The 26236-nt window shown below is 38.2% G+C and overlaps 1 protein-coding gene and 1 long non-coding RNA gene across 5 annotated transcripts in view; one reads left to right on the top strand and one right to left on the bottom strand.

Annotated features, from left to right (window-relative positions):
• Positions 1 to 1499: 1499 nt before the first annotated feature.
• BNC1 (basonuclin 1) overlaps positions 1500 to 26236 on the bottom strand; it is a 74420-nt gene continuing 49683 nt past the window's right edge. The window contains exons 1-6 of one of the 4 annotated variants that reach the window (XM_019280809.2): positions 22462 to 22701; positions 20842 to 21001; positions 10293 to 10395; positions 9896 to 10131; positions 6753 to 8674; positions 1500 to 4724 (exon numbers count right to left, since the gene is read on the bottom strand). In XM_019280809.2, coding sequence (XP_019136354.1) covers positions 4043 to 4724; positions 6753 to 8674; positions 9896 to 10131; positions 10293 to 10377 — 2925 coding nt within the window. In that variant the 5' untranslated portion in view covers positions 10378 to 10395; positions 20842 to 21001; positions 22462 to 22701 and the 3' untranslated portion in view covers positions 1500 to 4042. Of the gene's footprint in view, positions 4725 to 6752; positions 8675 to 9895; positions 10132 to 10292; positions 10396 to 20841; positions 21002 to 22461; positions 22703 to 26236 lie in introns of those variants that run through there. The other 3 variants (XM_010391103.3, XM_039557711.1, XM_019280810.2) reach the window with 3 other exon arrangements.
• LOC104683964 lies at positions 10320 to 24971 on the top strand. Its single transcript, XR_002043568.3, has 3 exons — positions 10320 to 14279; positions 15757 to 15922; positions 24755 to 24971. It is a non-coding gene; the product is annotated as an uncharacterized LOC104683964 (long non-coding RNA).

Below are 26236 nucleotides of genomic sequence, written 5' to 3' on the forward strand. Positions count from 1 at the left end.
AAAGCCAGTTACCTTTAGAAACATGCTTGCTGAGGTTATGTGGAAATCTCTCAAGCCAGCAAGCTGTTCAAGAGTTTTCCAGAAGTTTTCCAAGTCGTTCAAAGCTGACTCGATCATGCTATGCATACTTAATTCAACTTCAAACCTTGTCTTGCCCTCCCCTCAGATCAGGGGGACTGGCAGTAAATGCTGCTCTGAACAAAACCTCTGATCCAACCTACCTTCTCTTACTGCACTGTTGTCTCCTTCCCAGTTTGAACTCTCATTTCAGCTTGGAAATGAATGCTCACTTGCAGGCTGAATGGAATCCTTATGGGCTGTATCTCAAACTCTGAAGGTGTTTTTAGTTTAGCCGCTTTTCTTAAATCTGTGCTCACTGATTAATCAGAAATTGCTCGTGAACCCTTTTCAAGGAGGACCTGGCACCCTATTTAAAAATCCCTGGATTAAGTCCAAGTAGTTTAGCTGTTTTTTAGGCTTCCCTAGTCAATGCAGGGCATCAGACAGGTATTTTCAGAACTTGTTTCTCCACTTTGCTGGGTTTTGCAGTGTATAACTTCAGCCAAGATTCATTAGAAACAACAGCCTCTGGTTTTGCAAAAGTTCTTTTCAAAGTACTGAGAAAACTGGGGCTATAAAAACAGATTCCTTACACTCAATTCAAAATAGATTTCTGCAAATACTCCTGTAAGCACCAGGACACTCGCTGTTCCAGAGGGACACAGATTTGCTACCACAAACTATTCAAAATACCTGTGTTCTGAAACTGGATGCTCAAACACAGTGGCTACCCCGCAGCGTGCATCTGTGCCTTCTCCTTTGGAGTCACAGAAAGATGACAGGATCTAGTTTTTGAGGCTCTTGTTTTCTAAGGAAGAAGAAAAAAAGATACAAATAATAAAAAAAGGTGCAACATAATTTGAGTAGCAAGGGTGGGCATGTCCAGTCCCAGTTCACATCTCAGGCAAACATTTGAGCCCCCAGCTGTACATACTCACAGATCACAGATGTGAACATCTCTGGAACTGAGCCTCAGCCAGGGGAAGCTGCTTCAGCTTTCCAGACCAACTCTGAAAAGCTCCAAAAATAATGGTACTACTATTCTGAAGTGAGGTTACTTCCTTCAACATCTGTGGTGAATATGTGATACGGGCTGCTATAAGAATCACACGTATTTAAAACTAACAGGAGATGTCAAGGCTTGGTCCAGCCACATTGTGGTCATTAGGAGGAGGGAGCTACACAAATGCTTCATGAGATACATATGCTGCTCTAGGGGTACTAAGGGGTAGCCTATTCTGAGAAATCTCCTATCCTGTCCAGATTTTTGAGAAATTAACACACCCCCTCCCCACCAAACCCTTCCAAAATAGAAAGAATAAAGAGGGCACAAAACATCTTTCAGCATAGTTCTCCATGATGAGGTATTTACCTTCTATTTAGCTGACAGCTTTTATACCCTTGCCTACTGCCCAAAGGAAAAAAAAAAAAAAAATCAATAACATATCTGACAACATTTATTACATTATTTCTAATGGCTCATTAAAATAATGACACTTCCTTATTATGGAACAAGTCAGTACCATTGTCAAACCAGTGCTCTCTACAGACAGAATGTATTTTCACTAATTGGTTTTTTTAAAATAAAAATTAAGAACAGCAGTATTTTCAAGCAAAAAAAGCCTACTTTTCTGAATCAACCAGAGGCATTATCATTGGATTTTATTAACACATACAAAATTATTAGGGTATACAAATGTGTTTCTTTTTGACACAGTGAAAACTAAATAAATGGGCATTACAACATTAGTTTACATCACATTTTGTTTCAAAAAACCAGATAATGATTAAACAAAGAGGTTTATATATATATATATATATATATATATATATATATGTATTAAAAAAAAGAGCTTGAAATAGCTGGAAAACAAATAATTGATTTATACTATCAAAAGGCTGGGAGCAATTGTGTCTCCTGTGATTGTGCCCTTAGCTTTCACACTATGACCCCCACTGATACGAGTTTCTATTAAAAATCCAAAGAAAACAACAATAAAAAACCTCAACAAAACAAACACCACCCTACTCCCCCCAAAAAACCAAAATACCAACTCCCCCCAGAACACAAAACCTCAAAGCAATGGCACAACTTTCCGCAGGCTAGTATTTTTTCCTGACGGCTTCAAGCACGAATGGATTATTTTAAATATCACATAAACCTACAGTAAATTAAAAAAATAGAAGATTACTTTACACAATGCATGGAAACCATTTCTAGTGAGCACAAACATTTACAACTGTGTCATGTTTTTTCCTTGCATAACCCATACTCACACACAAACCAGTTTTCAAAAGAATTGGTGAAATATTCAGTCCACATTTGTTTCTTTTATACAATATGAAATGGTTACAATACCATAGTATTTTTTAGAATAAATTAAACATCAAGACATATGGCAATAGCATTGTACTATTCTTTCTACATACATATGAAATCCTGAATTTCAGTCTATTTTTATTCAGTCACAAAAAATGAATAAAGACTAAGATCCAGTTATACTGGAAAACTAGACTAGTTCTAGAAACCACAAATACTGTAAGCACTTTGGTATAATATGTACAGATTGTGCTGTCAATGTCATGCTTGCATACTAGAACTGATCAACAGATTTCCACTGGTGGAATAAAGTAAAAAAAGGTACTATAAGACTTGCTTTCTTATTTCTTTTCCTCTTCGCAAATGATTAAAAGAGGACACAACACAAGTACACACACAGCATTTGTGTGATGTGACTACAAATTAAATATTAAAGTGTTTTTTAAATACAATGCAAGGCCAGTCTTCTTAAGTGCATAGAACATAATGCAGAATACTGTTAATTACAGGGGCAAGTACAAAGATATGAAACATTTTAACAGATATTGAAAAAAGTTCTTATAAAAAAGAGGTGTTAATGAGAATAAGCATTCTTCTATTGTTACAAAGATCAACACGTTTTATCCCCCATGGGTAAGAGAAACTAACTGCTGCATCCATAGATATCTACTGCATCCATTTTCTCTCTTTTCCTCAGAGGCTTAGAATTGCACCCTCAAACTCTTAAGCAGTTTGGATATTTGTACTTGGCTGGGATTTTTTCTCCTTCCCTCCCCCCCCCCCATTTTAAACAAAACTTTTCTCTTCCTGAAAGTAGAACTCAAAAAGTGCATTTTAAATTAAAGGGCTTACTTCCTCCCTCCTATTTTATGGATGCATTTTTTGTAGTTTAGAAATTTTAGCTTAACCTATTCATTCTTTCTACCACTACAGTTTATCAGAATGCCTTAGATTTATTCAGGCTATTCTGCCAACAAGTTAAGTAGCCCCTTTTCCTGCAAAGCAAATGGTATTAAATTCTAAGAAATCCAAAATACTGTAATCTTTACTCAAGTGAAATGCAAACTTAAAGACTAAGGACTGCAGGATTTTCAGAAGATTTGGGCTGTATGCAAAGTTTTCTCAAATTTGTATTTTCTCTTTTGTATTTTGGGATATAGTTAAGTACAAATATTCTGTTCTACTAATACTGTAAGTCAGCTTCAGACTAAGGTCTCAGGAATGAAATGGTAGCCTCAAAACTCTCAACCCATCCAGAGGAAACTCAGTCCAATCATTACTCATTTCTTACACAACACAACAACTCATTTAACATGTAAACACAAGCAATGATGGTTCTCATTTGAAGCTCCTACTGTGGCAAGTAATACTTCACAGGTATCAGAAACTTTAGTTAATGTCTCCGTATTTCCCCCATTTCTAAGATGCTTTCTTTTCCTTACAGAAGTTTTAGCTGTTCCACATCAAACCAAACGACTGCACAAAAACTACAGCACCAAGCTTTGCTAACAAACTGCTGGAGAGCACACACAGTAGAAAAGAATTTGACCGTGGTCGTTGAGTGGGCTACAAATCAAATGAGCTTAAATAAAAGTAATGTTAACACATTCCTTAATTGAAATGATTAATTCTTAGCAGAAATAAATTAAGATCAGTCTGATCTTACTGTAAGCTCGTTGGTGACCCAGCCAGACTTTTGTGCAGATTGGGGTTTTGACTGTGCCTGTTCCGACTGCGAACAGAGGAAAACATTGTGTTGCAACCTGGGACTTTGCATTTGTGGAGCTGGCGGAGATGCACAGTTTTGTAATGAGCCCTGAAAGTTCCTTTATTACTGTATGTTTTTTGACATATATGACAAGTTATTGGCAAACTGGAAGGTGAATTTGTAAAGTTTTGATTAGCTTTCTCAATTAAACTACAGTCTTGGTAGAGTTCATCACTGGGCATTAGGCTGGGTCCTTCACAGCTTTCATCACTATCATCCAAGGGCATGGTGCATATTTCACTTCCTCCGTCAGAATCCCAGGAAGAATGAGCACTGCTCTCAGATTTAACGCTGGATGTAGTGCTTAGATCCAGAACAGCTCCATCATTTAATGGATCGTATCCATAACTCTCAGAACAGGGTTCTGTAATTTTGCTCATTGGAAAAACATAGCTGCCTGTTCTGTTCATTCCTTTGAAGATTACAGAAGTATGTCCAACGTGTTGTTTTAAAGAGACATCTTGGCAAAACTCCTTAGCCATGTCTTTCAAGAGGTATGTTGCATTGAAATGGTTGCTGAATTCCAGTGTATCTTTAGTCAGAAGCTTATGATGAAGATTTAGGTTTGAACTATGTCTAGAAGAACAAAGACAAGCTTAGCAAGAAAGTGTTTCGCCTCACTTAACAGCTGTTTCATAATGATCATAAACAAAGAAAAGGAAAATCAGTATTTAGTAGCATGCATGAATTGTATACTTCAGATTTGACCAACTGCCACACTGGGAGTGCACATGGACAATTTACACATGTGACGGTGTCTGAACTTGCTTGCACTGGGATATACCAGAATTAACTCTACAGCAATCAATGTTTCAGATGCTCTCCTGCATTAGGGATAGCTGTCTGCTCTGCTAGATCTAGTGCTGAGCCTAAAAGAGGTGGGGGACAGACTAAAAACCTGTAAACGGAACTGAGATCAGAGAATTGACTGAGATGGGTAAGAAACAAGATTCTTTCCCAATGGACAAAGCAGGAAAGGAGTGACACCTGAGTCTGCAAAAAATGTTGATGATCTCAAGTACTGTAACCATGTCCAGGATGCAGCTGTACACATCAGTACAGAGCTTCTTCATGACAGGAGTTTCCTTGAAAAAGGAATATTGAATTATATGCAACTTTCAGTTATCACATGGGCATTTCTGGATTCAGTTTAAAACCACCAAAACACACAAAATCACCGTTCCTCACTGAATACTATCAATCAGCTCATTGGGAACTTACAGGCTCTGTCTAGAAGGCTGAGTTTATTGTAACACTGGCTAAACATTAGTCTTTCTCCTTGCCATCATGGTTTAATCAGAACCATGAATTGTTCAAAAAGGCACAGAAATATTTAGCACTTGTAGTCACAGTACTCTATGTTAAAGTCTAGGAACTTCTGCAAAGTTGTTCCAAATAACTATTGTTTTGCACAACGCTGTGAAATGTCTTCTGAGCTGGCTTGCCTATTTTTTTTTTTTTTTAACATAGGTGCTTTTGGAAGATGGGTTAAAACTTATCTCAACATACTGGTGTGGGAAGGAATTTGTGGCATGTGAATGCAAATCTTACTGCTGGCCTTCTTTGCTGTGACCCATATCGCAATTACAGTGGAGAGGAATTCACATCTGGGAAGATGCAGGCAGCAGGGTATGAAGCCCTGCCAGCAGCAGATGAATCTGCACATCTCAGATGCAGTGGCCAGTCCTCAGAGACCAGCTCAACCTCTCTCTGGATTGCATCAGCTGGCTCCAGCACTCCTAGCAGATTACAGACAATCTAAACCTTGTGTCACTCTGAACTACTATCCAGGCACGCTTCCTGCAGCCAAGAGCTGCTCTAACACCGTTAGGGAGTTGGAAAACTTTTAATGTTACCTATCACTGACCGATTCAGAAACATCACTGATGGTCAACAAAAAAGCTTCAGTTCTTGTTTCTCAATTTTTGTTCATAATAGGCTGAAATAAAATGAATTACAGCAATACAGTACTGAAATTAACATTAAACTGAATCAAGCTCATGCTATAGCTTAGAAATTAGTGTTTAGTATCACAGAAAAGCACTACTGATGTGGATACACACCAGATAGTGTCAGTTTGGCTACCACTGCATAATGTTAATTTTGTGCTGACAAAGACTAATCTTGCTTTTCTTACGGGCTTTTTCTCACCAGTCTGTTCCAAATCCTTGAGTAAAGAAAGGACAAGCGAAGATTTCCCAAATTGACCTCATTGCTTTTTCATTAAAAAACACTGTATATATTAAAATACACATGAAAGTGCATATCAAACATGTAAGTCCACACATGCATCTACTGGAAAATTGCTGAATTCATACCCTTGTGGCTTTCCCTTTATGTACTAAAGTATTCTTTCAACTACTCCAGTCTTTATCTGTTATGAAATTTTCATGGTTTTATTTAATACCTTGTAGTCTAGTGGAAAGGAAATGTTTCTTTCAATGGATTTTCATTTCAAGAATGTTCTGATAAGTTATCATACCTGTTATACGAGGATACACAGAAAATATTTGTAGGCTCCATTCCTCAAACACTCATTTTAATTTCAAATTAGGCTCCATTGTGATGGTAAAATAAGTACAATTTTGTTTATAATTTTCTTACCTGTCTCGACTTCTACGAGAAGGGAAAGCAGCATTACAGCCCTCAACTGTGCAAATATGCATTTCTTTGAGATGTACATTTTTGAAATGCATTTTTACACTGTAAGGGTTTTTAAAAGTCTTCTTACAGATGTCGCAATGAAAGCGGCTTTCTTCCTTCTGAATCCCTAGTGCATGTTGACTGACATGATCCATATCTTTAGAGTCTTCAAAACAAGGAATGGCAGCACCCCTGTTTGACAAAGTGCTGAAAAAGCCCCCAGTCAGCAAGTGGTGTTGCAATTCAGGGCAGTCATTTTTAGGAATCCTGTGCTTTGACTGCTCTTTAATATACATGGGGGGTTCAGTCATTGGTTTTATAACATCACTGTGGTGGTGTTTTGGATCTTCATATATTATCTCATTGGAAACTATTTTTAAGGGTTGGTTTTCTTCTGGTTTAACCTCTTTCTCACAGTGTTGCAATTCATTCTCAGAGATATCCTCGATGTATTTGTTATTTGGCGCAAAGACAGATTCAAAATACTTTGGGCCCTCTACCCCAGAGAGAGATTTCCATGAATTACCTGAATGGGGGTGCTTTTCCACCCTGCCGGTCACCCGCTTCTGTATCTTATGCTCACAGGTCTCAAGCTCTCCATCGCTTACCACCTGCAGACGTGAATCATCTTCAGAACTGGCAACATCGCTACTTTCATTGGGTGTCTCAACAGCTTCTTTCTCTATCTTAATGGGCATACTTGACTTACGAGATTTCTTCTTGGGGAGCATGTCAAATGGCAATTCATTGGAAACAAGCTGCTCTGGTATTGAGGAAGAAACAAGAGGCAGAGAAGGAAGAGTACCTGGAGTATTGGCAAGCTCAGCTGGTGTGACTGGACTACGGTAAAAAGGAAGAACAGGCTGTACTGTCTTCAGGTTTGGAAAGAGGACACCGTTGTGTCCAATACTGGAAAATCCAGCCTGGCCTTTTGAATCTGTACAAGAGCTGGCATAGCTGGAAATAGTTCTGCTATCCGGAGTTAAAATTGTAAATTCTGTCCTTTTGCTATCTCCAGGTCCAGCAATGGTCAAACCATTTCTTAGATCTTTATCCCTGTTATTTCTGTTCATTGGCATATGGAGTCTGGGGTTAGGATTTGCACTATGACGATTTCGACTACGCAATGAGCTAAACACCATGTTGCAGCCCTCAATGGTGCATTTGTGCTTTATCTTCAGATGAACAGCATTGTAATGTATTTTCAAAGTACCTTTGTCGTAAAATGTTTTTTCACATGCAGTGCAGAAGACACGCCCTTTCCTTGGCCCAGCATTTTTTTCAACAGATTTAATTTTGTTTTCTGGAGATAGTGCTGTCATTTCAAGCTTTGCTGCTGTATTATGTGAACTGGAATCACTTAAAAGGGCATCATCTTCTGTTTTAGTGACATCTGGACCATTTATGCTCCTCTCATTTTCAACTTGAAATGGTGCAGAACTAGAAGTTAAGAAGCTGCTTTCAGAAAATGGTATCTGAAGATCTTGTTTGGTTTCATTGCTATGGTCTTGACCTTGCTCAATCAAATGTCTTTCTGGTGGTGAGCCTATCAAAGGTGGAGGCACTGGACTGAAAAACTGAAACGGCAGCATGAAAGCCATGTTATTTACAATATTCTCAAAGGGATGAATGTTGGTGGGACTCATTTTGTCCAAGGAAGCAGAAAAATTAGGACTGTGTGGATTGCAGCTCTCAATGAATGCCCTAATATCCAAATTGGCAGTTGGTGGTGGTATTATGATCGATTGCCCTTCTTTCTCTTGAATTGCCATTAACTCTACAATGGACTTAGTTTCTCCAAAGCGAAGAAACTGCTGCAAAGTAGCCAGTTCTTCTTCAGTGGTCATTATGCTCCAGTGATCCAGCACCTTTCCTGAAGCATCCTAAAGCCAAAAATATTTAAATGAGTTAGACATTAGTTAAGGCAAACAAAAAACACCTCCCCCTCAAATGTCTCATTTTTTTCAGGGACTAAAATTTCTTCTCTAGCAAAACAATACAAACATTGAATTTAATGGGATTAATATGAAGTCTGTGATAATTTCTTCCAAATGTTACCACGTTGGTGATATTATTTCTTCATGAACTAACAGTAATACTTTCCAATAAACTATTTTTTTTTCACAGAAATTAAGACAGGTTATTTGAAAAACAGATAGTATCTTGTAAGCACAGACAGCAGAGATGGAGCAATCAGACCAAGATTTAGCTCCTCATTTAAGTCAAGTATTCTTTCATTGCAAGTTTAATAATCTTCCAAGCAACTAAGATCAGAGAACAAATGAACCTGTATTGATCTATTGCCAGTTTTCACAGAGCACAGCTGTAATTACACTAGTGTTGGAGTTCTTTCAAACTCTAGCTATGCCTAACTTTTCCCAATAACTACAATAAATATTTTATCACAGAACATGTATTTGATGGCCTACTGAGATTTTTCACAGTGCATGTAAGAGTTTCTAAGATGATGAAGAACGTAACATTATAAATTTTTCATGTGATAGAGGTTCAAGGTAATTGATTCCATATTTTTAATCCTAACACTAAAAAGCAAGATTATCAAGACCATTAAATATTGATTCATGTCATAATGTAAGATCATAATGTTACTTTACATAAAAGGTAACTTCCACAGCAGCAAGGACTAACATCAGTGGAAAAACATAGGGCCAAATACACTCTGGCTGCAGCTCCAGTAAGGTCGGTAGCACTATACCAGAGATTAATATTGTCCCTAGTGTTTTAAATAATGGTAAGTTTATTTCTTGATGCATTATTCTGCTGTATAAAAGCAAACTCACTGTTTAAATAATACTGGAGCAAATTCTAAAGCCTTTACTTTGATACATTACCAGTAACTGTTGATTTTTATTTTTGCTTACCTTTGTTAGATTTGAGCAAGTGGAAAGATTTCAATTAAGTCCAACTAAAAAAAAGAGACCAATCACCAGAAATTCACCCTTTCTTTTCTGGCATTAAGCTCATACAGGTCTATTACTGCCTTTCAGATGCGCCACACTGTTAACACATTGTGAACCACTGAGAAGATTAAACTAGAAAACTACTTAACTGTCATATTTCTATAAAAAAGCCCCTCTAAATACCTGTAGCACATATCCACGTATATAATCCTGCAGTGTCCAATCCAGAGCATGGAGAATCTGTATCACCTCTTCCTGCTTCAGAACACTGAAAAGCCGATCGAGCAGAATTTTAAGGCGCACAGGAATGGCTTGGGTTCCATACAACATGAGGCTACTGATATCAAAGACAACATTGGATTGAACTATTTCTACTTGGCTTGATGGGTAGAGGTTTGGAATCCTTAGTTTGCTCAGGGCTGAAAATAAAAATCACAAAATGTAAATAAACTTGAGTCCCGAGAGAGAGAAAATTGAATGCAACTAATATTGGTGTGGGGGTTGAGGGGTGACACAAAAAGCATGTAATAGTTATGAGGATCCTAAACGGTTTTCTATAGATTGTAGAAACAAATATTACCATGTGCTACCCATCCATGCCGGCACTGGTCACATTGTCGCTGATTTATTTTCCCAGGCTTGAAACACTGACAACTACAGTTCATGAGAGTGCACCGGATAGCCTGGAGATCAATGAGAAGCATGATAGGTGATATATAAGCACCGTTCAGTGTGCAGATTATACATCCACAGTACCCCCATAAAACCCCCATGAAGACAGAGTTAACACACCAGCACACACCTATCCATGTGCAATATAAGTAATCCAGGCAAAGCCTGAGTTATACAAAGCTACCTCTGCCTGAAAGAGTCAAGTCACCAGAAGAAACACTACAGTAATATGGAAGCAGGATATTTAACAATATACATAGCAACACTTCTGTGGATCTATTTAGGCTGAAGCACCTTCATAACCATTATAAAGTGTTACAAGCTGTGATCCTCATGTATGATCACTTTCTCAGGAAGGTTTGAAAACAGATGTACAGATCAAAGACCCCCTCTCTTGCAGTTCTGCTGGAACTCCACACTGCAATGTAGGAAGTTCTAATGAGCACTGCATTAGCTCTGCGCAGATGCCATGCCCTACACACATGGAATTCACATGGAATATATGTATTCTGTCAAAGACACAGGAGTTCCCTAATGCTTCTCAGTAACAAAGTTCACCAAAAAGTACTCCAATTCCTCAAAGACTAAACAATCACATTTTGTAAGGGAAATGCTTGAAAGCAAAATAGAGCACACAGAGAGCAACCAGTTGCACAGTTCCAATTTGTACATCACTTCACTCTCACCAAGGTCATCTATAATGCAAATCAAATTAGTATTCAGATGTCCCTAATCAATGGGGTGATACAAACATGCTTCCTGGAATACATGATTTCTTCTGTATGTGCCCATCTGCTGCAGAAGGCAAACAGATAACTTGGAGGTCCTAGTTAAAGCTCCAGAGGGACTGCTACAGAGCAAAGCTTTTGCAGGATTCTCACTGCTTGGATCTGATACTGAGAATAGTTCCTGCATAAACAGAATATTTATTGAGGGAGGGAAAGCAAAGAAATTGATGTGCAGGAGATCTTCACTGGAATAATAAAGAAAAAGAGTTAGATCATGCAATTGTAAAATGTCTGCATTTTTCTGCTTTTAAATTAATGTTCCCTCTCCTCAGGTCTTATGCAAATTGGGGACTTCCACTCCTCAAAAAACCCATAGGAAAGTAAGATAAGATTTGAAGAAAAAAGGAAACGTGGCATTCCCACACTGGCACTTCAGAAAACGTACAAGGAAGCCTGATTATCTGAAAACTTGATAAGAAAGATGGATGCAAGAAACATTTAAACTCAAAAGTACATGGCAGAAAGATTGTTCCACTGAGATTTGCAATGGGCATTTCTTTAGACTTAAAGAATCTGATGGAGGGCAGAAGAGGACACTTCATACAAATGTATTCTACTAACAAGCATGTTCATGACATTTGGATGCCTAGTGCTTCACAGTAATGGATTTGGAGTGAGCTTTTAAAACCTCAGTGTCTGGCTTATCCAGGAGTTACGTGACATGCACATCTCCAAACTGCAGTGACTTGATGCTGAGATTTGCCAAAATTTGAAGAATCGGAACAAGTGGCAACAGGGCTTTTGAAATCTCTGAATCACTTTACCTTTAATCTTTTAAAGGAGCCATTGCAAAATCCTGTGTTCTTGAGAAAAACTCTGTGCTCCCCATGAAGTCATAAAATACACATCAATACCCTACGCAGTGTCAATTGCTTCATTTTAATGGAGGATATATTTTCACTTAGATGCTAAAATACTTCCACATAACAATAAAAAGCCATAAATTTCTGATGGAAAGGCTGGGGGAAGAAAATGTGCAGTTGACTGTGGATTCATTTCTACCACAAGATATCAAACAATAATGCAGTTCAAATCTTCTGCCTCTCTACATATATAATATTCTGTGACTTGCCTGGACTGAAGCCCTTCCACAGGCAACCCTGCTAGGTTCAGAGAGGTACAGTGCATTCCAAAAATGCATCTTTTACATTCCCTTCAGACAAAATTACAAAAGAGTACTTCCTTTTTCTGCAAGAAGTAACAGAAATCTGCACAATGAAAAAAGCTGTCACGATGATAAGTTAATTGAGATTTCAAAATTTTTTTCATTCCTTTTCCTTTGGACATGTTCCACAAACCACTGACCTTTAAAACTATTTTTTCTACTTAATTTGTGTACTTGGACAAGAAAGATATGCCACACCAAATTTTGCATTTCATAGCTTTCTATAAGAGCTTTCTTCTATATGGTACATGTATTTATTTTGCTTTCCTGTGTATGTGTAGAAGACTGCACATGCCAAAACAGGAACAAGTAAAAGGAGGACATTTTGTTTTACATATATGAAAGCAGCTGTTACAAAGGGAGTAGAGCTCCCCTTCTATTCTAAATATTGAACTGATCCCCTCTCAAGTCACATTATTGCTTCTGGAAACTAGAAGCAGTTACCATGCATCCTGCTAACACATCAAAAGGTGCAGCCTCGAATCTGGGATCTGTTGCTGTCTTTAAAAAATGACTTGAAAGAATCCCTAAGAAGAAACAACGGATTTTTCAGGTTTTTAGCATTTCCCTTCATTTATGCTTTTCACAGTCTGTGTCTCCTAAAACTTTTCTAGCAACATTTATAATAATATAATATATATAATATAGTCACAGACAATATATAACAGAGCAAAATCAACTTTTGAAATAATCAGTGAGTCACAATTTTAAATTGTCGCTGTTCAACTTTAAAAGGTACTTGTAAAAGATGCACTTTATCTCCCAAATTAACAAATATCAGAGTTTAATGAATAGAAATTTAGCAAAACTTCATGAAAATAATACCCTTGTCTTTTGCCTGTTAATCCTACTATCCTTAATACGCCTATTCTGAGGTACTGTAATTATATTAAGTCTTTTAATAAGCTTTATTTTCCCAACAAGTGGAATGTACACACAATTTCATTCTGCAGAACAAAGGAATAACTTTCTGTATTGCATAGATGTAAAGCTTGAAAATTATAATTAAAGGATCGGGAATGTAGAAGGAAATTACAGTAGAATTTTTTTCAAGTACAATCCTTTCATTCACATCATTATTTAATTTCATTTTCTAGAAACAGAAGGCAGATGGTCTAAAAAATTAAATCTTATGCTATCATCAAGGATCTTGGTATTGCTTTCCAGTCACTCTCTCCTTCACAAATGGATCTTTCCAAATCCATTATCAGCCACACTTTCTTAATTCTTTTAGAAAATAGAGTTGAAAGAACTGATCAAAATTTTCCGTGGTTTTACCAGCATGACCATGGGAATCTGAATGCTGAACTTTAAATAAAAATGATCCCTCACTACAAGACAGACATTAACCTATAAACTGGTCACTGAAAAACATCTAACTACTAATCACTGAATCTTAACATCTGCTGCCTGAAAGTCACACCTGCTGACCTCCTTTTCATCACCAGATATTGACGTGGCTTCAATTATGCTTCAAAAGTTACTGAATGTTTCTTTGCAACCCACTCACAGCCCTCACAGCTAAGGAAAAGCCCAGGCTAATGGGATGTACTCATGCTGATTCTGAGTATATAATCAGGCTTCATTCCACAAAGTAAGTTTTTGGTCATCCATGCTCTGCTGACGTCTTCTGGGACCTATGCTCACTTGCAGCATTCAACGGGTTTGAAAAAACGCAGCAAGAGAAGAAGAGCACTGCAAGTGTATCCAGTCTCATTCAGTGTTAAGTATGTTCTGGTTTGACAGCACTTTGGCTTGGGAAATAAATGAAGAAGCAAGGAAATATCGAAGACCTTGTCAGGACTGAGTTGGAGATCTCTGCTCGTGCTGGAAAGCTGGTCTGGGTCTCTGCACGCAGTGAGGGCTGCAAGTGCAGACAGCAGTAAAATGGAACAGCAAGTCCCAGGCTACCCAGGTGCTATTTACCAACAGAAATACACAGGTCAGCACCCTCACTTCTGGCACTTTCTGGCATTTAAGAAAAACCCTTTGCTTTTTTGCACAAAGTTTCTCCCCACTTTAAATAATGCTGTTTTTTTTCAAGCTACTGCCATCACATGAAGAGCTTGAGAGCTTCCCTGCTCTGCTGTGAGGATTACTGACAAAATGGTGTCATTGATGCCAGGTTACAGGAATATATTTTACAGGCAGGGCTTAGAAATTTCTATCCATTTAAAAGGCAAGTTTGAAGAAGGAATAGGAATTACATGAAACAAATATGAGAGAAACTTTCATTAGATGAGCTATAGCAGATCCTGCTCTCCGTGCCCTCTATTGAGGGTTTCTAGCAACAAGCCCTATCTCCTATGGCCATCTCATCATCAGTGGTAATCCCACTGAATATATGTAACCCACAAAGATATGTGCCCTGGTGAGCACTAATCCTATAAGGAAAGAACTGGGAGATGTCCCATATTTGCAGAATACACCCACAGTGACTCCACAGTAACAACACTTGTGGAGGAAGAGGCATGATTTACAGTGGGGCAAGAAATAAAATTAAAAATAGGACATATGTCTGGTTATTTGGAAGTATTTTCTTGCTTGCTCCTTTTAAAATATCTGCAAGGTAAGTAAAGGGATAGATCCCTTTACCACCTCTTAAATTAGAAGTGCACTCACAGCTAAATCAAATGCCAAAAATCTGTGTGCACCTTTCACAGAGAACAGCAACTATAAATGAGTCTGAAGTTGCCCTTCTGGTCCATTTTTTTTTTTCTTTCCTGTTTTTATTATAATCCATCAGGTTTCTTGTGTTTGCAGAATTTAAATAAGTTTTCCTTTTTCCTCACCCAGCTACATTTGATTACTGTTGTGTTTGAATCCTTTGCACAACCACTGAAAGCAGAGACAAATCAAAACCCCCTTATCATAAGCATCTCTCAGCGCCATACTTTCCCACATGATACAATGAGCAAAGCTTTGCTTTGTCCATTGTTTGTCAGGCAACTTTTGCCACTTTCCCTAGGGATATATTCTGCTAATAAATAACACTGCCTGTCAGTTTTGTCATGATTTAAAACAAGTTCGCAATTTACATTTTGTTCACCTTACTTTCACTGTATCACAATCCACCTTACCCATATCAGACTAATATCTGGGGTTTTATCCATCCCACATGTATTTGTATCCCCCCTGTCCACTCTCTAGTGCATATTTAGCCATTGTGTCTGTTCTTCCTGAAGACAGACTTCAGTTTTTGATACACTGTTGAGCTCTCTGTAGTTTACTGGAACTAATATATATGCCAGCATATTCCAAGTACAATCACAAAACATGCTGGCCTGCTCTAGATGGTGTAAGCACTTGTTGAAGACACAGCCCAACAATTAGGCATGAAATGCAAATTGATATTAAATCTGTTAGATTAAGCACCTTGTACCTCTAATTGTTCCTTGAAAATTTCAATGTATTCCCAGCTTAGTAAGGCTCTGAATCCCATCTGCCTGTGGAGACCATTAGTAAGGCCCCTGCAGCATCTTCAAGGAAAGGCTCTGGGCCATTTTCTTCTTCCTGACATGCTCACTTCAAAGAGGTAACAAGATGCCTGGAGGATGGACAGAATATGGAAGCCCTTTGCTGCCTGTAAGTGGAGCTGGGAAGACACACTGGGAATGGGAAAAAGGGAGGAAATAGTGCACTGCAGCGCACTGACACGTGCACAGGTCTGACAGCAATGCCCATTTGAGAGTTACTCCGCACAGAGACTTGGCCCATGCTACAACTTGCATGGTGTATTGTGGTGGTTCCTTCTGTCACGTATTTAAGGTCCTGGAAAGTTCCCCACCACCACAGCAGAGAAACACTGCCTGCCTTTCAGAGCTTGAGCCCCCAGAACAAAGGCATTTCCATTCAAGTACATTTCCACCTAATCCACTACACTTGGTGGCTGCAAGTTCTCTTATTTCTACACTAAAGTTTAGAAATATTTAAGACCAAAATAAATAATTACACAAAATTATTAAAGTAAGAAAAATGTCCTTATAAGATTTCTAATTATACTGGACTGAATGCACACATTATTTCCAGTCTTATATCAAAAAACCTGTTTCTTACAAAGTAACAGCTGCTGTTAATAGTTATTTAATAAACCTAAGTAACGACAAACAACTTTCCTAAAAAGCAAACCAGCTTTGCAGCTTGTCATATCCAGAAAACAGTCTGATATCTTCTGTATTTTGAACTTTTAATTAAGTAGAGAAAAGTTGTACACAGATGTGATAGAGTAAACAGTGACCAAATAGCTCCAACCTTCTCCATTCAGACACATTAAAAACACTGGCCCGAGACAATTAATATGAAAAACTTCTTATTAATAAAATTATTTAGCAAAATTATTGTCTCCTGCTTAAGAGACCAATTAGGAGACAGATGGGAAAGGTGGAGGTGGGCCACAATTTGCTTTTTACAGTGCCACTAAACACAAAGTTACAGCTCAGTTCCCAAACTGACGATGGCTCCTCAGTAACCTGGCTGGTTTTCATTCACACCAACCATCTACTCCTACCAAGCTTAGGTGCAAGAACCTTTGAAAAGTTCAGACAAAAAGCTTTTGTTTCACAGGCCAACCATGGATTTAGAAATTGAACTTAACACCTATTCTACTGAAAATTTTGGCTAGTGCAGATACCACTCAACTCCCATTTACCCCCGTTCTGTGGGAGAATTACGTTTTTTCTTCTAGAAGTACACAAAGGCCACAAGTTGAATATATTTTCTAGATAAGACCATGGAACACAACCCATTAATTATCTGGATCCTTATGTATATATCCATACTGTTTATTTGGGGTCAGATACCAAAACCTGACCTCCTTTTAAACATCCACAGCCTAAAAATACACATAATCAGGATATATACAACCCAGATCCTGCAGCAAGTTTCGTTACCCCATTACCCTTCTCCCTCAGTGGGGCTGAACAAAATAAATTTTGGCCTAGAATTTGACCAAATCTCTCTCTTGTAGGTGCAACTGAGCACCTTGAGCTGAAAATGTTTAATTGTCCTTGTAATAATTGACTAAAATGTCCTCAAAACAGAAAGAAAAGAAAAGAGATGAGGGGAATGAGTAAGTCAGTAAGATAGAATTGAAACTAGGTAATACCTTCACAGGATGGCACCACTCCGTCAAATCAACCCTTCTTGTGGCTTTAAAAGACAGTCCACATGTCAGCACTTTATTAAAAAGTTTTTCTAAGTGAGAAGAGTCCTAGGAGTGAGGAGCTGAGCTAAGAGACTGAGCTAAACACAGCCTCACAACCTGGAGCTGGTTTGGGCCCCGTGGCAGCTCTCGCGGCCGAGGGAGAGGAGCTCGGGGCAGTCTCGGGCACTGCAGCGGGCGAGGAAGCACAAGGAGCCGTTTCCGAGCAAGGCAGCCATGCTACAAGGCCAAACTTTAATCACAGCATAACTTGCGGGATGAAAATCACTCCTCATGCATGTCACTTACCCTAAAGGGCCCCTTAGGGCAACTCTTGTTAATGGCACTGTCAAAATAATTATAAAGACAGAAGAACGTGTGTGTGTTTGTGTGTGAGCACAGACACTCGGGCTGCTGCTCTAAACACAAAGCACTGGACAATAAAACTTAATTCTGCCATTCAGCAGCATGGCTGTAGATAGACTGGCTTATGCAGCAATTAATCTCACTTGTTAACAACAGGTGAGTGCTGACAGACAGCTTGGTCCACCTCAGGGACATAAGTCAGAGCCTCTTTTACAGTTTGGTTTGGAAATGAAAACAAGAAATACAGATTGAGGAAGGAAAAACATCACGTTATCATTATCTTAGAGTGATTTACTTTTGATTCTGAAACAGACTGCGATGCTGCAGTTTCCACAGCACACCTGCCCTAGCCTGTGTAGGTCAGAAACATTTTGCTGGTAATTTAACAGTGTATCTATCACAAGATATTAAAGTAATGTCCCTTTTTAATAAATTTACAGGAAAAATCGTTCTTATTAGTGCATTTCAAAAATGAGTAACAGATTGCTGCATATTGATGAGAAAAACTGCTCAGACTCTAGGGGTAAAGATAAGTCACTGGACAGAAATGGGGTGAAATTTCATACGATAAAGCACTAGATGCTATTTAATCTAACAAATAAATTGTGCACATACTACTTATCCATACTGACATGCTAAGCATGCTACACTAAATGCTGAAGCTACAGATCTAGCCATGAACTGAAGCTGAATTAAATATTTAACTCCAAGCCCTACGCTAGCAAGAAATAAGTGTTATTAACACCAATGCACAAGTATCAGAGAAATGAGGACTATTAGTATATATCAATTGCACAGCCTTTAAAATACGTCTTTGACTCTTTTACCTACTTTATAAAATGGTGCATGTGTGCAATATGGATGAGTTAATGTTTCAAAGACAATCCTAAATTTTTCAGCTTCTCACACCGCTGGCTTAAGTCTCAAAGCCATAAAATATGCATGCTTAAAATCTCTTCCTTTTTCCTGCTACAGAGCGACGACATGGATTAAAGAATACAAGTAAAATAAGAACTCTCTGAAATATTTAGTGTTACACAATTCCATTTAATGCAATTTCATAAATTTTAAACCCAAACACTATTTGTACACATACACATGATACTATCTATGGTGCTACAGTTATGCAATATTTTACGCAACCGTGTAGCTCCATTGGTAATTTCACAATTTAAAACTCAGTATTCCTTTTTATTGAACACAGGTGAGGAAATTTTTACCTGGCTTTCAGACATCAGCTACTCTCACATGAAAAAACATCCATTTCTCACTGAAACTTCTGTATTTGAAATTAGAAGTAAAAAATAGCATTTTTCTTTTTTCTCCCGTCCTCCCCCCCCCCCCCCCCATTTCTATAATTGTTTTAAACTGTGGAATGAAATACTGTTCTTTATACTAAAATGACTGAAGTCTGTTAAACACTGCCACTTTTCCTCATTCCCTCAATAATATTTTTTTTGAGTCTGAATATTAAGATTTCAATCTCTATGATTTTCTAAATGACAGCAACAAACTAATAAGAAATAAAAACTAAAAAGAAGACAGGCAATGACACTTGCTGTAAAACTGCAAATGTAGCATCTGCTAGGACAAAACCTGCTGGCTTCCAGCACATAGGAACTGTGAGAGTTCCTGCACCACTGAAACCTGAAAGGACAGGAGATGACCCAGAGGGCAAAACCAGTTTTTCTTCCTTACATTTGGTGGATATTTTATGGAATAATGAATTCAAGAGCCATACTTAAACTTTAGCTCAAATCTTCATGAAAAACGTTTACTAAATGCCAAATCATCCCAAAATGCTTTAAAACCACGTATCTGTAACAAAAGCTGCAATCTAAAACAAAACGAGAACATTTCTGTTTTTATCAGAGGTATATTTAGTGTCATTGTAATGAAGTCTATATTACTGCAAACCAAATAAATCACTGGCTTGTTGGATTGGAAATGGAATGACATGCTCAATATGTAGGAACAGATCTTTTAACAGTATTATGAACAGACATGGAAGCTGGAAGTCAAGACATTTGGTATCAAAAGGCCAAACCTCGCGGCACCCCAGGAGGCAGAAATTCAAGTAAAAGCCTGAGAAGTGACTCAATATTTGTAATAATTTCTGTGAAGATTGAGCTCTCCTGAATGTTTGGATATGTTTGCACATACCATTATTCTTAGGGTTCTGAATAGGTTGTAGATGGTTCAGCAGTTCAAAGAATAAACAGAATAACTATTTTTAAGAAATCAAATCGACAAAAAAATACATATATATATATAAAATATGACAAAAATGTATTTTCCATAAGATCAGTTATTTTTTACATGTTCACTTATTGCTAGAAGTCTGATTAAGCTGTAAACTTCTCAAAATTCCAGCGCTTAATTCAAACTGAATTGCACAAGTATACAGATTATTAAAAAAAACCTCTATCAGCACTATACACAGAATGGTAAATAATCTAGTTGAATATCCAATGTATTCTTCAAAAATCCGTATTTTTCCCTTTTCTTAGAAATTAGAAAGGTATTCTTCAGTGTATATTGTTCTAATACTAGAACAAAGCAATCCAACATGCGCTGTTGTCAGCAGTTAAAATAATGGGGGACCCACTTTGCCCCGTGACCTGGAGTGGAGTGAGACTCCCCTACCTCCCACTCCTCCAGCCCTCAGAGCTGAGCCACAATTTCACTGTTTTAAAACCAAAGGACAGAAACAGAGACTCTTGTCTAACATACCGTTTGCATATCTTACAACAAACTGCACTTATTTTCCAAAAGGATGTTAAAAATAGAAGCATATGATCTTTTCCCACCTAGAATTGTATCCTTACAATTAAAGACTATTAGCTGGCATGCCTTTTAACCGTCAAACTCAGACAGTGGCAGTTCTATAGCCACAAAGAGAAGCAGTAAATGAGAAGAACATGTTACTACACTGCATTTGAGAAAGTTTGGCTCCAAGCTATGCACTGATTAATATCAGATCTCCTTCTTTACTTGCCTCTTGACAATCTTGTCACATCTGGCTGACAAATCCTTACAAGCTTATCCAAACCAAGGCAGCCCAGATCATGCTCCAGGAGTAGCTTGAAGGAAGCGGCAACACCAGCCATGCACTGATGTGCCATCATGAAACTAATGAAGCTGACTTCACTTGCAGACTGCAGGAACACGAAGAAACACAACATGCCCCAAGGTTTTGCAACATAACGCAGAGTTAGCTCACCAAAAGATAAGACAAACAATCAGCTCCCGAGGTTCAAGAAGCCAAGTAGTTACATGAATTACAAAAATTTATATGGAATTGCTTGAACAACAATCTCAACGAAATGAGCACAATAAAATCCAACTTCAGATCAGATGTGAAAATTTACTGTTAAATGCCTTTCAAACAATGGCTTGTTTTAAATTAAAACAAAACCAGTCTATTTTATTTTCTCTCTCCCACATCCCCAAAATATCAGAATGTTGCCTGGTTGCCAGGTTATTCAGACTGAAAAATATCTAAAAAAGAAGAAAGAAACAGGAAAAAAAGAGAAAAGAAAAAGAAAGAGGTAAAAAAATAGTGTCACTTTTTATCCGTAGGATTTTACGGAAGGATAAACCACAGCCTGTGTATATCAGTAGTCCTCCCCTGGGTTAGTGATCTGCCCTCTCCTCATTTTTAAACCAAGAATTTGTTACACAGAGGACTGGAAGTATTTGACCAATTAATAAACCAGAAAGTAAAATGCTGTATCTTAAACACATATAGCAAAACCTCATTATGTATGAGCTGATAATTAAACCATGTTTATTTTTCTATGTGATGAAAAAAAATCCAAATAAATAAGTTAAATGCATCACAATAGAAGACACTTAATTAGCACAATATATTTAAAATCCCAGACCCCCCCTATACACACACACTCATACTCAAACCCACCCACCTCCCCCTGCCCCCCCTGTGCCCCCCCTTCCCCCCAAATACAAACAGACTGATACTAAGAAAATAATTACTGGCCTTATTTTCTGGATGCTAAATAGTCAAGAATAAATTGTATGTAAAGGGCATACATTACACTCCACTTTAGTGGTAATTTCTAAAGAACTTCGTAGTGAAATTACATTGTTGTCTGCTCTCTAGTGCATTTATACGTCATGGTAATGATAATGTATCTGGTTAAAGCACTTGACTCAAAACACATCTGAGTCACAAATCACAGATTTTACTGCTATTAATGTATATTGAGGACTTGTACAATTAAATATTGTCAAGTATTTATGATTTACATGCTACTACTTCAACTGGAAAACAATTACACAAGTGATGGCTCTGCTTATTATCATCAGCCTGCAATTCTGCATTACTTACTGTAGAACAGGAAAGTCATACAGTTGTTTACAGTGCACAGCAGAAAGAAAAAACAGATTTTTTACAGAAACTAGTTTTCTACTTTTACAGTATCTTTTCATAATTAAGAAATGGAGAGCACAGCTTCCTACAGCTCTCATCTCCATTGTTCATTACCCAAAACAACACCATTGCAACATTTTTTATATCTCCACAGTGCCTAGCCACAAGTAAAAGTTGCACAGTAAAAACATACATTCATATAGAACTGCAAAGAACTTTCCTTACCTCAGACATTCTTACTGTGCTTATGTTTCCAGAGCTATAAAACAGTTTCCCATTCCCTCAGTGAGTTGTACAAAGAAGTACTGGAAACACTCCTGCCTGTACAAGTACTAAGGCAGAACCATCACACGCCTCTTTACTCTTGTCTGACTCTGAGCACCTCAAGGTCTGATGTATGCTCAGGCTGTGCACAGGGGAGTGAAATAAGATCCTCCCCCTTGGTGTTCTCCAGACCTACAGTACGAAGTTGTGTCTGCCTCTCACCTCTGCAGCCAGCTCTCACCTCGCTGCCCCGGAGTGCTGTGCTCCAGCACGCTCCTCCAGTCGCAGGGCAGTCCCCTCACAGCTGGCTTGAAGAGGGCATGACACTCATCTTTCACAGAGATTTGATCAAAAGGAGTCACGGAGGCTTGAGGCGCTCCTAATGCAGTGCGAGGAGATTCTACCTCTGCTCTGGCAGCCTAAGTAATGCATTAAATCAATGCAGCTGACCTAAGGCCTATTACAATTTTTTTTTTCCTTCTTCTCAGAGTGTACAACTATCTGCAAATAAGCTATGAGATACTTATGAGTAAAATTAGTTATTTTTAGCGTCAGTGTTGTTTTTCAAATTGCAGCTGCTGCAGGTTTTTTTTTTCCTTTTTAAACATTTGCAGGTCTCAAAGGTTCAGTGAGAGGGGTGTGTTATTTTTTAAAGTTAAAAAATTTCCCCTTATCAACTTACTTTTGAGTTAGGGCTGAATTTTATTCCTTTTTATGAAGTTGAAGCTTCCTATTAACAGCAGTACAGGTCATAAAGACAGGAGAAGAATTACTTTCTAGTAATTGGGCCAAAATCTGTTTTTAGTTATTCAGGTGTTGGGTTGCATTCATGAGTTAGAGCAGGATTTTTGTCATAGTCCTTTCTCACCTATTTAAAAAACCAAAACAACCCCCCAGGACAAAACACTTCTCTCCTCTCCACTTTTAACTCCTGTATATAATTTCTTTGCATACAGTAATACACTGTAGTATACCAGAGAGAGACATGAACAAGTTGCATTGAACTCAGAGGGAATCCTTGCAGGAACACACCAGAATATTTGACCAGATGAATACCTTTAATCCTGTAGGAAAGGCAGCAGGAAATAAGATGGCTGTAGGGAGAAGACAGCTAACATATTATTATTGTTGGTTTATTAGTTGTCTTCTACTAATCCTGTTTACGATTCACTAGATAAATGCACAACGCTTAAGGAGAACCTGATTTACATTTAGCTAAATACTGGAGTACAGTTAATGTTAAGTGCATGGCAGTAATTGGAATCAGACCAGTATAAGGCCAACATGATCCCAGAATCTGGTCCTACAGAGCTTTCCTAAATCCTTAGGTTTCTCCACTCTATACCTTATTTCTCCTGCTGAGCTATTGAACAAGATGGAAAAACAGAGAGGGGGATTTAGTTTCCTAGAATGGTCTGCCAGATACTTTCAGTGCCACCTCTGGGCCCTGCAAGATGCCCCAGGCACTTCTCTCTTGGGGACACAAGGCAGGACATGGGGATTATCACCGGTCTTGTATACTGTGGGAAAAAGTGCCCAAGAAGTCATGGCCAAAAACATGTTATTTGAACTGATTCTTAACAGCAGTGTTTTAAAAGCATCTGCTCTGTGATGAGCACAAAATCTAGCTGCTCTCTCAAGATGTTAACTCAAAGCCAAAGGCACACCTTGTTGCTAAAATTGTACTTCCTTCTTAATGAAATAAGCAATGATGTAACTAAAAAGGACTCAACATGATTGAGAATTCTACAACAAAGGTGAGAAGAGTGGCTTAAGATTACATAAACTGCCAGAAGCTCTGAATTGACTTCAAAATGATAAGCGACTAAAACTTAGATGTGTGGAGAGCTGCTCTCCCCTCTAGCGAGTTCCCAGGAAAAACCTCTTTACTAGCTATCTGCCATTTACCCGGAAGATGGTAATTCTTATTAAATGGGCTAACTATCCATAGCAAACAATTTAAGACCAATTTACTGTTTTCTAATTAATTATCTACTAACAGTCTTTTATTCAAAGCATTGTTTTCATTAGTCAAGCTTTTTCAATGAATATTTAATGGAGCATATTCACGCTGTTTTTAAATTGTCCACTATTTCTGATTAGCAACTTCTCAGTGTTTTACTACCTCTGCACCTTTTAGCAAAATCCAATGATCCCTAGCATAATGTGACATAGACAAGGCATGGTTTGTAACTAAAAGTGAACTTCTAAAGGAGTACTGGTACATTAACAGTGGTTTTTTTTGTAATTTCAGATGATTCATAGTCCAAGCTTACTTGTACAGAGCAGTTACCAAGACGTATCTTAAGAATGACCAAAATGGAAAGCAGAGGGTGACTTCCCTAAATCTTCTTCCAGCTTCCTAGAAAACCAGCTTCTTGTGAAAAGAAGCAGACACTGGGACAGGACACCAGCCTTGAGACAGAGGTCCTGGACTTCACTTGGAGCTCTGCCACTGAATTGCTATTTGACCTCAGGCAAGTTATTTAAACTGATTTATATTTCCTTGCTTCTGAATTACTATTTTTTTGTTTTAAATCTATGTAAATGGTAAGCTCTTTGAGGAAACTGCAGCACCTCATTATGTTCTCAGGGACAGTGCTGAGGGCAAAGGAAAAGGGTCCGCAGGTCTGAACTCCATGTTATGTCACAACAAATACCTAAAATCACAGTGTAACAATGCAGCCCAAGGAAAGCAGCTTTCTTCTCCCACCTGCCCCAGCCTGTTCCTTCTCTGTGTCTCAGCCTGTGTGCTCAGAGCAGCACAAAGGTAGGGGGATGTAGGGCAGATCGTGAAGTGCTAAAACTTCTTAACCAAATGCAAGAGTATTCATGGTTTTGAGAAGAGCTCCAACACATGGAACTGACTATAAACAAAAAAATCAGTTGCTCTTAACTGATTTCATTATCTAGGGTACTTTAAAAATGGGTATTAACTGCAGGGAATCACTACGAACAAAACTGAGTCATACAGCACAAAGTGCAATACAATCCCCAGGAAAAGATTTCTCCTGACTCTTATTTCAATCATGACCTGAATTTTGGTGTTGGATTTAAAAAAAAAAAAAAAAAAAAAAAAAAAAAGTATCATTCTGAAGAGAGTATCAGGAAAATAACCAAGCACTGACTAAACACTGGGAGTAGGTTTGGTCTGCCACTGTGTTCTCTAGGCAAATGGGCATGTAAATTCTACATTCCCCAACCACATGCTGCTGCCCCACGCTGTTTCTCCCAGAGTTCGCTGCACAACAGTGTTAACCTCCGTGTCCTGCCTGCCTGGCCTAAATTCCAATCACATAATACACGATGTCCCTCTTACTTAAATCAGTGCTGGCAAAGATCTTAGCACTAATTTAATGCTTTGCTCACTTATTGCCTTGGAGAGATGTGTGGATTAAACATTTCACCTCTCAGAAGAAATGTGAAGCAATGGTCAGCCCCATGATCGTACCACTGGGCCCTGGGTCACCTTTCAGGGAGAAAAGCCAACAGAGTAGGAATGGCTGTTCAGGACTGCAGGGACACAACATTTTGGGGAAGTAGAAGGGGAAAGAAAACAGACTTTGAAAATGTGGAGAACTGATAACCTGTCAGCAAGACAAAGACAGTTGTGGGTTTCAAACAACTTGGAAGTTCAAGGTTTTTTAAAATCTAACAAACCCGTGCACATGAAGATGAAAACAGAGTTAAAGTTAGTGTGCTGCAGCACAGGTTTTGAGCACTATTCAAACTACAA

This window comes from Corvus cornix, chromosome 10, assembly GCF_000738735.6.
Source record: "Corvus cornix cornix isolate S_Up_H32 chromosome 10, ASM73873v5, whole genome shotgun sequence".
NCBI classification, from domain to species: Eukaryota; Metazoa; Chordata; class Aves; order Passeriformes; family Corvidae; genus Corvus; species Corvus cornix.